This window comes from Schistocerca piceifrons, unplaced genomic scaffold, assembly GCF_021461385.2.
Source record: "Schistocerca piceifrons isolate TAMUIC-IGC-003096 unplaced genomic scaffold, iqSchPice1.1 HiC_scaffold_1682, whole genome shotgun sequence".
Taxonomy (NCBI): Eukaryota; Metazoa; Arthropoda; class Insecta; order Orthoptera; family Acrididae; genus Schistocerca; species Schistocerca piceifrons.
Window position 1 is genome coordinate 3,589,132 of NW_025727548.1, and position 15,061 is coordinate 3,604,192.

At 41.9% G+C, this 15,061-nt stretch overlaps 1 protein-coding gene across 1 annotated transcript; it reads right to left on the reverse strand.

The window, feature by feature from the left end:
- Positions 1 to 7,144: 7,144 nt before the first annotated feature.
- LOC124735542 lies at positions 7,145 to 10,489 on the reverse strand. The gene is made up of 2 exons (XM_047248564.1): positions 10,291 to 10,489; positions 7,145 to 7,604 (listed from the first exon to the last, which is right to left on the reverse strand). The coding sequence occupies exons 1-2, from the start codon at positions 10,396 to 10,398 to the stop codon at positions 7,350 to 7,352; spliced, it is 363 nt and encodes a 120-aa protein (XP_047104520.1). The 5' UTR covers positions 10,399 to 10,489; the 3' UTR covers positions 7,145 to 7,349.
- Between the last annotated feature and the right edge of the window lie 4,572 nt (positions 10,490 to 15,061).

The window sequence follows — 15,061 nt, forward strand, 5'->3', positions numbered from 1 at the left end:
TCTGTATATGATTCTGGGCTGCAACTTGGATGCATGAGCTATTAAGCTGAGTGTCTGATAATGCTTATACTTCTTTGGCTCAAATGGCTCTGAGCACTATGCGACTTAACTTCTGAGGTCAAATTAAACCTAACTAACCTAAGGACATCACACACATCCATGCCCAAGGCAGGATTCGAACCTGCGACCGTAGGGGTCGCTCGGTTCCAGACTGTAGCGCCCAGAACTGCACTGCCACTCCGGCCGACTATACTTCTTTGCTCATGCTATTTTTAACTGTGTAGTTGATGTTTCTCTGTAAGTCTGATGGTATATCGTCATTATCATATGGACTACACACCCAACATAAATATTCGTTTTGTTGCCACATCTCACAGTGATTCCAGTGGAATGATATCTATCCCTTCTGCCTTATTTGATCTTAAGTCTTCTGAAGCTCTTTTAAATACAAATTCTGATTCTAATACAGGATCCCCTACCTCTTCCCTGTCAACTCTTGTTTCTTCTTCTGTCACAACATCTGACAAGTCCTCCCTCTCACAGAGGCTTTCATCGTACCCTTTCCCCCTATGTGCTGTCTCATTAACAGCAGAGTTCCTGTTGTGCTTTTAATATTTACCATCCTTGCTTTTAATTTACCTGAGGACTGTTTTGACTTTTCTATATCCTGAGTCAGTCTTTACAATATTTGTTTCATTTTTGATTTCTTTGCGTTTTTGATGCAGCCATTTCACTTTAGCTTCCGTGTACTTCCTAAGTGACTAGCATTTGTGTATTTCTGAATTTCCCTCAAAACTTTTGTAATTCCTTCTTTTGTCAATCATCTGTTCAGTACATTGCTAATAATATCTGTTATGATAAAAAAATTTAATTATTTTCGAATTTTCAGTTTGAATTACATGTTGCCAATAGTGCGTGAACATCCTCACTGAGCATATTATGTACAAGGTCAGTCCATGTGTCTGCCAGAATTCCATGTCTATGTTGCTTCCTAGAAGGTGCTTATCACAGCAATAAACAATGATTAGTATACTTTAAACATCCCTGAATTAGTATGTGGATGAATGAACGTCTCATGAAGTGATTAACTGCAGAATGTAACTTGACAGTCAGCCGACTGAAGAAACGGCAGAGGCTTACTGAATCGTATTTTTATCTACAGCTACATCTACAGGATTACTCTTGAATTCACAATTAAGTGCCTGGCAGAGGGTTCCTCGGAGCATCTTCAAACTGATTCTCTACCGTTCCACTCTCTATCACCGTGCGGGTAAAAACGAAGACTGAAATATTTCCGTGCTGGCTGTTATTTCTGTTATTTATTATGATGATCATTTCTTTCTATGTAGATGGGTGCCAACAAACATTTTCCCACTCTGAGGAGAAAGTTGATGATCGAAATTTCATGAGCAGATCATGCCGCAACGAAAGACGCCTTAGTTTTAATTATTACTACCTCAATACGCGTATCATATCCGTGAAATCCTCTCCCACGTTTCAGGTAATTACAAAACGAGCTGCCCTTCCTGGAACCTTTCCGATGTCCTCCGTCAGTTCTATCTGATGCGGATCTCACGCAGCACAGCAATATTCTAGAAGAGGGTGGACAAGCGTACTGCAAAGAGACCCTTTAGTAGACGCCAACAAATTGCAGTCTTTGATTTGGTTTCCTCACAACGTTATCTATGTGATAATTGCAGTTCAAGTTCTTCCTAATAGTAATCCCTAATTTCTGTTCCTCTTCGAAATTCACAGTGGTGTAGACATTGGCGCTCTGGTTGATGCCGTGCTCGTTGATTTCAGGAAGGCATTTGACACCGTCCCACACTGTCTTTTAGTGAAAAAAATACATGCTTATCTAGTAAACACAATTTACGGTGTACGCCAAGGAAGTGTGATAGGACCGTTACTGTTAACAATATATATATATAAATGATCTAGTAAAAATCGTCAGATGTTCTCTAAGGCTGTTCGCAGAAACGCCAGAAGGTAGTAATGATTTCCAGAATGACCTCCAGAGAATTGATGAATGGTGCAGGCTCTGGCAGTTAACTCTGAATGTAAATAAATGTAACATATTGCGAATACATAGGAAAAGAAATCCACTACTGTGTAGCTAAACTATTGATAACAAACGGCTGGACTCAGTATCCGCAAAAAATATCTAGGAATAATTATCCATAGCGACCTTAAGTGGAATGACCATATAAAATATACAGTGGGAAAAGCAGATGCCAGATTCAGATTCATGGGATGAATCTTAAGGAAATTTTAAGGAAATGAGTGTTCTTGAGTATTATACATCTATCTGAGATCCCTACCAGATAGGGTTGATAGAAGAGACAGAGAAGATCCAACAAAGAGGGGCACGTTTCGCCAGAGGATTGTTTAGTCGGAACGCGAGTGTTACGGAAATGCTCAACAAACTCCATAGGCAGACATTACAGGAGAGGCGTTGTGCATCATGGAGAGATTTGTTACTGAAATTTCGAGAGAGCACTTTTTGGGAACAGTCGGACAACATACGAGGGCTATTCGGAAAGTGAGGGACGATCGGTCGCGAAATGGAAACCACTGTGAAAATCCGACGAGGCTTTTCACAGACATTTAGTCAGTGTCTCTAGTATGCTGATCCATCGCATCAAGACGCTCTTTTCAATTGTGAGAGCACTGTGAGTGAGCAAAGGTGCCTAGAACAACAATGTCTCCCGCCAAGTAGAAGGGCCTGCTGAGAGGCTTCGCCTTAATGAATGCAACTCACCTAACACAACTGCCACGCACTTCCTTCTTCATGGCAATTCTTAGCCGCACTCTGCAGGGGCAGTGAAGACGCTCCTGCAGCCTTTTCAGTGAGAAGTATTCGATCACCCACAAGACAGTCCTAATTGACTCGTCCTGAGTATCATCTCTGTTCACATGAAACGCTGGATACGAAGACAACACTTGGGCGCAGGCTACGCGCTATAGACCAGCATAGAGAATTATCGGAAAGCAGAGGCGGCTGCCTTCTATGACGATGGTGTTGGAAATTTGGTATAACGCTCAGACAAATGTCTAAGTCGGAGCGACGACTATGTAGAAAAGTACGTGGAGGGTGTAGCTAAAGGTGCAAAGTAAACAGTTTTGATTTTCACTATGGTTTCCATTTAGCGGCCGATCGTTCCTTACTTTCCGAGCAACCCTCGTATTACTTCCTTCTACATACGTCTCGCGGAATGACCATGAGGAGAAAATTCAAGAAGTTTGGACCAGTAAAGAGGGTTACTGATAATTATTCTACCCACTCGCTATTCACGATTGGAACAGGGTTGGAGGTCTCAGTTAGTGGAACAGAAAGTACCCTTTGCCACACACCATCAGGTGGTTTGCGGAGTATGGTGTAGATATAAATTAAGTATTTAGTTGAATTTAAAGCTTTATGTTTGCATGTTTCATCCTATAACTGAAATTTAGCAGATTCCTTTTAGAACATACATGGATGACTTCACATTTATCATTATTTAGAGTCAGTTGCCACTTTTCGTTCCGTACTGGTATCTTGTCTAAATCATTTTATAATTTGTTTTGATCATTTGGTGACTCTGTAAAACAGTAAATGACAGCATCATCTACAAACAATCTAAGACGGCTTCTCGGATTGTCTTCTAACTCGTTTAAATAGATCAGGAACAGCAGGTGGCCTTTAACACTTCCTTGGGGGACGCCAGATAATACTTCTGTTTTACTCGATCACTTTCCGTCACTTACTACGAATTGTGACCTTTCTGGCAGGGAATCACGAACCCAGTCACACAACTGCGACTATTATTCTTTGGCACGCAATTTGATTAGGAATCGCTTGTGAGGAACGGTGTCAAAAGCCTTCCAGAAATCTATCGAATCAATTTGTTGTCCTCTGTCCATAGCACTCATTACTTCCTGAGAATAAAGAGTTAGTTGTTTTTCACAAGAACAATATCTTCTGAATCCATGTTAGCTGTTTGTCACTAAATGGTTTTCTTCGAGGTGGCCCATAATGTTCAGTCATAGTATATGTTCCAAAATCCTATTGCAAATCGGCGTTAGCGATACGCGTCTGTAATTCAGCGGGTTACTCATATTTCCTTTCTTGGGTATTGGTGTGCAACTTGCTACTTTTTAGGTACCGATCTTCCGACGAGCGGTTACATACGATTACTAAGGGTGAAGCTGTTGTATCAGCCTACTATGAAAGGAATCTGACTGTTATACAATCGGGGCCAGAGGCCTTGCCTTTATTAAGTGATTTGAGCTGCTTTTCTTCACCGAGGATATCTACTTCTAAGTTACACATGTTGGAAGTTGGAATTCTGGAATATTTACTTCGTCTTCTTTGGTGAAGGCATTTCGGAAAACGGAGACAGAGTTTTGTTGCGGAAACTATTAAAAATCACCAATAAGTCTCATTTGTGATTGATATATGATAAAATGAGCTTAAATGAGTACGGATACAGAAAATTCTTGGCAGATGAAAACGGTATGCCGGACAGAGACTCCAACTCGGGACTTTTACCTTTCGCGAGCAAGTGCTCTGCCGAGTGAGCTACCCAAGCACGACTCACGACCAGTCCTAACAGCCTTGATTCTGCCAGTACCTCGTTGGCAACGTTCCAAACTTCACCGAAGCTCTCCTGTGAGCCTTGAAGAACTAGCACTCCAGGAAGAACTGGTACACAGTTTTAATCTGCCAGGAAGTTTCATATCAGCGCACATTCCGCTGCAGAGTGAATATTTCATATTGGAAAATCCACCAGGCTATGGCTATGTCTGATATTCTTTCTTCCAGGAGTGCTAGTTCTGCAAGATTCGCAGGAGAGCTTCTGTGAATTTTGGAAGGTTGGAAACGAGGTATTGGCAGAATTAAAGCTGCGAGGACGAGTCATGAGTTGGGCCTGGGTAGGTCAGTCGTTAGAACACTTGCCCGAAAAAGGTAAAGGTTCCGAGTTCCAGTCGCTGTCCAGCACACAGTTCAAATCTGCCAGGAAGTTTCATACCAGCGCACACATGTCTGGCTATGGGTGCATTTTTCACAAATACGTGATGGCACCTATGCGTATAAGGAGCAAATAGTGTCCTTTGGTATAGGCATTCATGCTGCATTCGCCTGGTTCCAAAGTTCATCTGTGGTGGTTGGCAATGGGTCATAGGGCTGTACCCGTCATTCCACCATATCCTACACATTTTCGATTGGCGACACGTCTGGTGTTCTGTCAGGTCATGGCAAAATGCTGACGTCCTGTGACACCAAGAGGGTACATGTTCATGCAGCAGCATGTGGTCGTGCATTGTATTGCTGAAAAATGGCATCTGGTGTGTTATGCAGAAAGGGTATGGCTTGGGTCCCAGGACGTCATTTACGTAAGGCACACTGGTCACTGTGCCCTGGACACGCACCAACTATGATTTGCGGTTGTACCCAATAACACACCACACCATAAGACCTTGAGTTGACGCAGACCTTGAGTTGACGCTGCATATCTCGTGCGAATTCAGTCACTGTGATACCGCTCCCTCTGTCGACGGCGACCGAGAATGCGACCACCGTTTTCAAACTAACACAACCTGGACTCATCTGAATGCCACTCCTGTACCCAGTGACGTCTTTGAATACACCATTGCCGTGTAATATGTTTCTGCACATTCATCAAAGGCAGGCGGAGAAGTGGACGGCGGTGCGCACGTAACCCACGCCGTAATGAGCGGCGACGGACTGTCAGCCCTGATAGTGTACGATGTGTTCCACTGTTACCTCAAGAGTTGAGGAGGATGCAGTTCTCTCGTGTACTGCCATGCGGATGAGGTGTCGATCTTCTCAGGGGTGGTCGGCGGGGAGGGAACCGACCCACCTCATCGTGTTCTACGGCCTTCCGGAACCATTCTGCACACACCCGTTGCACTGCGAAACACTTCGTCCTACACGAGCAGCAATTTCCTGAATAGATGCATGATATTCTCTCATGCCAATAATGAGCCCTCTATTAAACTCACTGCACGTCTGCTCAAATGGCTCTGAGCACTATGGGACTTAATATCTGTGGTCATCAGTCCCCTAGAACTTAGAACGACTTAAACCCAACTAACCTAAGGACATCACACACATACATGCCCGAGGCAGGATTCGAACCTGCGACCGTAGCAGTCGCGCGGTTCCGGACTGAAGCGTCTAAAACCGCTAGACCACCGCGACCGACGTACGTCTGCTCCAGTCAAACTGATCCATTACCTTCGGTTTATTGCGACGACGAGAGCCGCTGGCACATTTTACTCGTAGGTGGTGGTGCGTTGCGATATCGATATTGACCATGAGCCCCCATGAAGACATGGTTCAAAAGCTACTCATTTCTGCAGAACATACCAATGTACACCTCCTGTGAATATGAATGTCGTATCACTAGTCGTTCAGGGTGCTCTGTTTTTTTTTTTCTGAACATGGGTGCATGTTACCTATAAAGTCAATAGTGTTAGAGTCGAACATTTCGCATATGAACAGCTCTACACTCCTGTAAAAAAAAACAAGGACGATTGCAGTATGCTTTCGATAAGAGGAAGAAGTAAAAAAGATTAGATCTGCTCAACTGAGCTGGCCGGTGTGGCGGAGCGGTTCTAGGCGCTTCAGTCTGGAACCGCGCGGCCTCTACGGTCGCAGATTCGAATCTTGCCTCGGGCATCAATTAACTCAAAAATCTTGCAACGACAAATCACCATAACCCAAGAGTAATTGAGACAATGTCAACATTAAGTAACTCGGAGCATTACGGACCATTTTAATAGCATCAAAAAAGAATTACACATGCTATTAATTAAACAGAGGCAGTATTTAGAGTTAATGGCAATGTGAGACCAGAGGACAAAATGTGTTGTTTAAGCCAGTTTCTATAATTTTAGTTGCTAGTGCTGATTTCGCACCATTCCTTACATTTGTCGGTACAATACTTAGGGATCTAAGTACAGTAACTTAATGAGAAATCACGGCAGGAAATAGTGTTTTGCAAGTTTGAGATGCTGATCATTCCTGTAAAAGTATGGTGAGAGTCCAGACTGTGTCCTTTGTTTATGTTGAGCAAAACGTTGGTGTTCCTACTGTGCATTGTAGTCTCCAGTCCGCGCGCGTGCTCTGCTTGCGTGTGTGTGTAAACTTTGACAAACTAGAGGAACAGCACTCCGTGTTGAGAACACATTTACAGACACTGCCTTTTTTAAAACATTTTTCCATGATCTTCATTGCGTATACCCATATATTTGCTCATATACTTTGCGTGTCTAATAACTGCACAAATTTTGCCTGAGTGGCACAGATACTGTACTATGACGAGAGACGTGCCTACAGGTGGTTAGAGGTCCTCGCGGGGCGTGTCCCGGCGCCCCTCTGCGGCAGCCACGGCGCTGGCCGTGCAACGCCCCATGTCCGTCAGCAGGTCCTGCACCTCGAGGTCCAGCGGAGACCCGGCCGGCAGGCACTTCTGCACGAGCGCTTCCACTTGGTCCGCCACGGCGTCGGCATCTTCCGCGGCTGCCTCTTTCAGCTCTGCAGTGCGCGACAGCAGCTCTGGACCGAGCTCCACTAACAGCTGCGAGCGGCATTGAATCTGCAGCACACAGACCCACACAACAACGTGTAACTACTGCTGTTTTCTGATATATGTCAGAAATAGTCATCTGAGTTCGTCATATTATATATTCTGTACAAATGAAGACAGATACTTGGGGTGAACTGTAACGTACGCATAGGACTATTGTCTCCTACCTTCCAAACTTTACAGAAGCTCTCCTGCGAACCTTGCAGAACTAGCACTCCTGAAAGAAAGGATAGTGCGGAGACATGGCTTAGCCACAGCCTAGGGGATGTTTCCAGAATGAGATTTTCACTCTGCAGCGGAGTGTGTGAGGTACTGGCAGAAATAAAGCTGTGAGGACGGGGCGTGAGTCGTGCTTGGGTAGCTCAGTTGGTAGACCACTTGCCCGCGAAAGGCAAAGGTCCCGAGTTCGAGTCTCGGTCCGGCCCACAGTTTTAATCTGCCAGGAAGTTTCAAGTTGTAACTTAATTGTGCCTGTTATAATGGAGAACGCAACACGTCTTTTGTTGCTGTGTCTCTGCCACCTTCTCTCGGCGCACATTACCTAGTGAAACAGCGAGCGGGCTATCACTCCCAGAGGGACCGCCACCGACAAGCAGTTGAACCTAAACTTACAACAGGTGCCAAAGTAATCTTTTAGTTTCGATGCGTAAGTTTCTGTCTCCTTTCATGGGGGAGGTATAGTCTACTGGCGCTGGACATCAGAAGAAACACTTTAACTTAGGCGTATATTTTAATGTTGAAAATGGAGTGACACATAAAAAAGCGCGTAAATTTAATGATAGGATCATTCAAGGGATGAGCAGAATCCTTTAAACCAATGGCAGAAATGTAACGTGAAATCCACCACTACTCCAGCACAATAATAATAATAATAAACTGTCGTCGATATGAAAGTAACAAGTGATATAGCTAAAATGAGTAAATATGAACAAACAAACAAACAAACAAACACGGCAGTTAAAATAAGAAAATGAGTCACAGGTGAATTACGCTCTACTCACAGCAACGGAAGGGAGCTGCAACTACTTTAGGGTTTGAATAAGAAACTAGAATCACAGAATTATATCGTAACTAAAGCAGAAAAGAGTGCCACGGTAGTCATAATAGATCGCACCTCGGCAAGAACAGTGACACAATTGAAAAATACGATACTTGAGAAAATTCGACTTCAAGAATTAAGTCTATAAAATATAGTGAAATTGTGTGAGCTTCCTTTAAAGCTGGAGTAAGTATTGTTGACACTAAATTTCATCATATTTTTCGCTGAGACACTTCACACGTATTTTTCAGAGATAAAAAAAGGCGTTTTGGAGGGGCACATTGGTGTTATTCCTGGTGCCATGTTGCGGGGACCCATTGGGTATGACGTCAGGTCTCGGCTGGCAGTGATTGACGCAGCTCTGACGGCACTGTGATACTTCACAAATATCCTGCATCCTCATGCGTTACGTCTTACGTAGCAGTATTTTGGTGCCATTTTTCAACAAGATAATGCTCGTCCACAAACGCTAGGTGTCTCTCTGAACTGTATGCATGATGTTGTTGTAATCCTGTAGCCAACAAGGTCGTCAGATCTGTTCCCGATAAAACATGTGTGAAACCTTCTCGGACGTCAACTCCATCCCATTGGCAGTATCCAGAATATAAAGCATCACTTACAACAGTTGTGGGCTAGCTTGACTAAGAAGGGAATGCAACGGCCTTGCGACACCCTTTCCAACCAGGCAAGTATATGCTTCGAGGCCAGAGGAGGTGTAACGTCATTCTGATAATCAATCTGCCAACTTCTTTGTAAATTTGCTAATCACTGAAATAGTGTCACATACTCTCACAGCCGGTGGGGTTTGATTTCCTTTTCTTCTACCCTTTTGGGTACTTCACTTTTCTTGTCAAGCGGTGTAATTCTGTTAGTTTTAGTGTGTACTGGCGAAAGATAAGATGGAGACAAATTGTAGGGTAACAGTGGTAGTGAATGGTGAAGTACGGTAGTTGATGCAGTCTTAATTAACAATAGAAAGTTATGGTGAGGGAAAATAGAAATCTGTTAGCTATATTAGTGCATTTTCTATTTATCATTAAATGCCACAATACAGGAAAAACTGTCTGATGACGGTAATATTTTGAGTACGAATGAACACAACTTGTGTTTAAATTGTAGGTAACAGGCTACAGCGTAATAAATAAGTAAATAAATACATAAATTTGCCTCAAACACAAGTCGCACCAGCTACCACTGAACAATGTGGATTATTCAAGGACTCGAAACTGGAATGTTGCCTTCCACAGGAACTCCTCTTACCAACTGAGCTATTTAGGCACGATGCACGTCCAGCTCTCAGAACTTGACTCTCCTGCCTTCCAAACTTCAAGGCAGCTCTCCTGCATACCTTGCTGGACTACCACTGCTGAAAGAAAGAAGAGACGTTCTGGAGGAAGTCACGCTGTGAGGATGGTCCGTGAGCTGTGCCTGGATACCTCAGTCGGTGTGAGTTTGGGTCGTGAAAGGCAACGTTCCAAGTTTGAGTTCCGGTCCAGCATATAGCTATAATTTGCCAGGAAGTTTCAGAACATGCACGGTCTGCTGCAGAGTGGAAGATTGCTTCTGGATGCAGGATAACCATTTCGGGTGCTACGTAACACCATTGGATGAGTGTTATAACAGCTACTCATATGACTCGTTAGACATGGTGCTTACCTTGACGAGCGTGTCGTCTAGTTTGGAGCAGCTTTTGGCATCCGCGATGAGTCCCCGGGCCGTGCCGTTGAGTTCCTTGATGGCAGCCAGCAGCCTTACGCCACCCATCAGGCAGCTAAGGGTTTCGCTGCCCAGCACAGCCTCCAGTTCTGCCAGGTGCTCACGTTCCTCCACCAGGCACGACGTGAAGTTCGTAGCTGTCTGCAAACAGCCGCGTCCCAAGGTTCGAGAAGTAGCAGGAAATTAACAGCTTGTAAGCCCCTTATGCATTATTTCCCTTATGGTTCATTTACATTTAGGTATTGGACTGATTGATGAGTAGCAGTTCTCATCTATAAACTGCACTTGAATCAATTAATTCCAGAACAGCACACATTCACCATATTTACTTCTGAGAAAATCAATAATTTTTGTATACCTCTGAAAATATTTAGTTTATTACACCGATATTTTGTGTGCGGCTAGGTAACGTATGTGTATATAACCTCGTTTAATATAAGTGAAGTCAGATGAAACATTTAAGTACAAAAACATAAAAAGTCTGGTTTTGGTGCTGATTCTGGAAGTCACAGCCCAAATTAAGTTATCTAGGAAAAAATAAAATTTATTGTGAATTAAATGTGTGTACAATAGCGTGAATAATACATTCGCCATTCTAATCTGAGTCCCTGACTTCAGGCTTCACTTCCTGAATCAGCATGTTTCTTCTTTTGCGTTTCACATTCCTGCATCAGTTCTTAAGAATTCCCAGTGTCTACCTTAGGAGCTTTTATTGCTATGTCATCTTCATAAGTACAACAGATAAACATCCGATGATTAAGAATCTGTTTCTGTCAGAACTGAAATGAATCGGTGACCAGGCCACTAGCGGTATTGCTTACCATCACACAGTGCTTACGGCGCTCGATGATTTCACACGTCCCCGCTTTCGACTTCCATTGACGGTGACCAATATTTTATACAGGGTGATTCGGCAACCCCTACCCATGAGTTTTATGCAACTTGCAAGGCCTTCAAATACCACATGCAAGATTTTCATGTTTTCTTCAGCTTAGCGCAACCTATTGGTCCTACAGAAAAAAATGAACGGGACCATTTTGTAGGAAATTGGATGTAGCGAAGTGTTGTGTTGGATACGTTATCGCTAGAGGATGTAGTTTTCTAATTATTCAAGAAAAGAATACAGAAGTTACCTCCAAACCCGTGTTTCTTTAATAACTCAAAAACCATGGTTTCCAACAAAAATGCATCCTAAAACAAAATTTAACTACATCAAATTTTCTACATAAACTTCCTGTTTATTTTTTCTGTACAACATACCCATGACCAAATCGAAGGAGAATGAAAATTTGTATAATAATGAGGAGGGAAATGTCTACTTTGAAAAAAGAAAAAGAAGAAAAGGGAACTGCTTCTTCCATACATTCATTAGCTAGTGTTTTATTTAACTCTTCAAACAGAGTGTTTCAGCAACTTTATACAGACCACAACCAGCTGCCTACATACTTGCAAACATAAACACAATATTTATTCTTGAGTACCCTTGAGTACACTGCACATAGAATGGCTACTACATTCTTTTATTTCAACTTTAAATATGTGGATATTTTCAGTTTCTTGTCATAAGCCAATATATAACCAATTATAACGTTTTGCACCAGAATAAATAAGCTCCATTCTGAAAACTAGAGATTTATATTTAATCTATATCAAAATTATATTTAATTCTAATATTGTGTTAGTGAATTTATGAATTCACCCTAAATTCACTTTTATCATCAACCAGAAATACCAGTATGGAGCATATGACTGACATGTAAGTATATGAAATCTTAGCTCCCTGAAGAGGCTTCTTCAAGATATTTACTTGTCAACTTGACAAAATGTTCTTATTTCAACTTCTGTAGCAATCATATTTTTTTTTTTTCATTTAAACTTCAACAAGTTACAGATTATACCATAGGACAGAACTGAGTCAGACAAGTGCGTGCAATGTAGTTGTAGTTGCAAATATGGAAAAACATAGCTGTATAATGGAGTGACAATAAAAAATTTTTTTGTGCTGGACCTAGAATTGTGACAGATTTCTGGCTTATTGATAGCTGTCAGTTTACCATTAGCTACCTGTGTATTCTCCATGTATGTCGCCAACCTGCACTTGTACGTCTGTTATGTATATTCCCGTACAGGAGAGATATTTTAATTGAAAGTCACTAGCCCAGTATTGGTGGATAAATGAAATACTGCAGTGGCTTTGTTGTTCTGAAGTACAATGCAATGTTCCTTTAGATGTGCATCCATGTGGAAAGGAACGGGCACACATTGGACAACCGTCAACTATATAACTGAATGACAATAATGAAAATTTGTGCTGGACCAGGACTCAAATGCGGATTTCCCACTTATCGCGAGTGGTCACCTTACCATTAGGCTATCTGAGCCAGACCCAAATTTCCGTATGTTGTCAATCATGCGTCTGTAACCAGCATTCATATGTTAATTATGTATATTGCCATACAAGAGTGACATTTTTAATTGAAAGACACTTGCTAATTGTTGGTGGATAGTTATAGTATTGCAGTGCCTGTGTTGTTCATAATTATGATGCAATGTTCCTGAAATTGGAATGATCACATAGATAATATTTTGAGGGAGGCAAACCAAAGACTTAATTTTACTGGCAGAGAACTTAGAAGATGCAACAGGTCTACTAAGGAGATTGCCTACATTATAATTGTCCATCCTGTGCTAGGGTATGACTGTGCAGTATGGTACCCTTACCAGATGAGATTGACAGAGGACATTGAAAAAGCTCAGAGAGGGGCAGCTCATTTGGTATTATCAAAAAATAGGGGAGAGAGAGATGGACATGTTACATGACTGATGATGCCAGCCATTAAAACAATACTGTTTTTCAGGGCGGTGATATCTTTTCAGCAAAGTCCGTTTTTCCCATTCACTGTTACAGAGTGGAACGGTAGAGGAATAGTACAAGTGTTTTGATGAACCCTCTGCCAGGCACTTAAAGGTGACTTACAGAGCATTCGTGCAGGTGTAGCTCAAGGTGACACTACCTCAGAGGTGCAATGAGATTTATTGTTACTTCAACTGATGTTGCTAAATAAAATGGTGTACTATCGTGTAGGAGATGTGATGAGATGAACGAAAATTTTGTCATACTCCCGTGTCATCTCTCACTACAGGACCGGTACATAGAGCTATCATCACTATCTGACTGTGTATGGGCTATTCTGATGTTGTGGTAGATAATTGCAGGTGGCCTTGTGATTGCGATTGAGTATGGAAACATAATAGCAGTGAGAGTCTTACTGTGAATGGTGTTTTGCACTATCGTCAATATCTTGGCTATTTGTGTGTCAAGTCATGGCAATACAACTGTTGTGCAAATCTTATGGACAAAAAGTTCATAATTTTCACAAGATGTGTCTCTGCCAAGTAACATGGTTCAATGAAATGTGGGCCATTCATAGAAAGAATTGCTACAGTGTATTAGAGAAGGTTACTGAATGAAGTGCACAATGAGAACAGAAATAACTTCATTCAAAGTCGAATTACACTAAAGTGTCCGCATTTCATGATGGTCCCCTGGTATTACAAATGGCGGGACATGGGTCTTAACGGAATGTGTGATCACCACTGATGACAGTGCATGCTCTATTGCGTCCTCCTATGCTGACCATACGTTTGGTAAAAAGTTCTTGTGGCAGTGCGTTTGATTCATCTACCAGCAGGACTGACAGCTGTTGGATGGTCATTGGTGAATGTGGATATGCTGAAACACGTTTTCCTACTGGATCTCACATGTGCTCAATGAAATTTACGTCACGGGACAGGCCAGCCCATTTGCCAAATATCCTCCTACTCCAAGAGCACCTCCAACAGAGCTGTTCGATGCGGCTGGACATTATTACTCATCAGGAGCCCTGTACGAAACTTAAGTGCTTTCATAGTTTTAAATAATGACAGTATTTGGGATAAGAATGTAGTTGGGATACAGATGGTTTGTGAACTGATAAAAATTCTTTAAAAATAAACCAAAAAAGTGAAATAATAATCATAAATTTATGACGCACACTTTTCTATATATTTCCACACAGAAAATTTGAACGAAATTGTTTCCAGAGCTTTAGTATATCTAATTGTAAATGATATATTGTATAAGAATTTGAGCTTCATGAACTTTTTATTTTTCATTTTCCTTAAGGGATAAGAAAATGTTGGTTGATTTATTTTGTCCTGAAATGGCTACATGCGACTGCCTGTAAGTAAAGAATGGATATGGTAAATACGATTTGAAACTTTGTCCCCATAACTTGCTTATAGTGACAGCAAATGCAATTTTAGTTCACTTCTTACCTGGTATTCACTAAGACCTCAATAAATTCTAACTGTATTTCAGGATTCTGATTGCATTTCGTACTTCATGTAAGCACGTTAGGCCATAGCAGCAATACGTAAATCATAATTTATGTTGGCAGTGACTAATATTTTTGTCATTTCGAAAGGCATATTCGTATAGGAATGCCAACCTGTACAACGGGCAGAGATAATGGACTACTGCAGTGGTCACCGTTATAGTCTATGACACTGATGTATACAAATTATCCAGTTAATAAGACATAATTTGTAATAAGATAGGGCATGGGTGTGTGTGATGTCCTTAGATTAGTTAGGTTTAAGTAGTTCTAAGTTCTAGGGGACTTATGACCTAAGATGTTGAGTCCCATAGTGCTCAGTGCCATTTGAACCA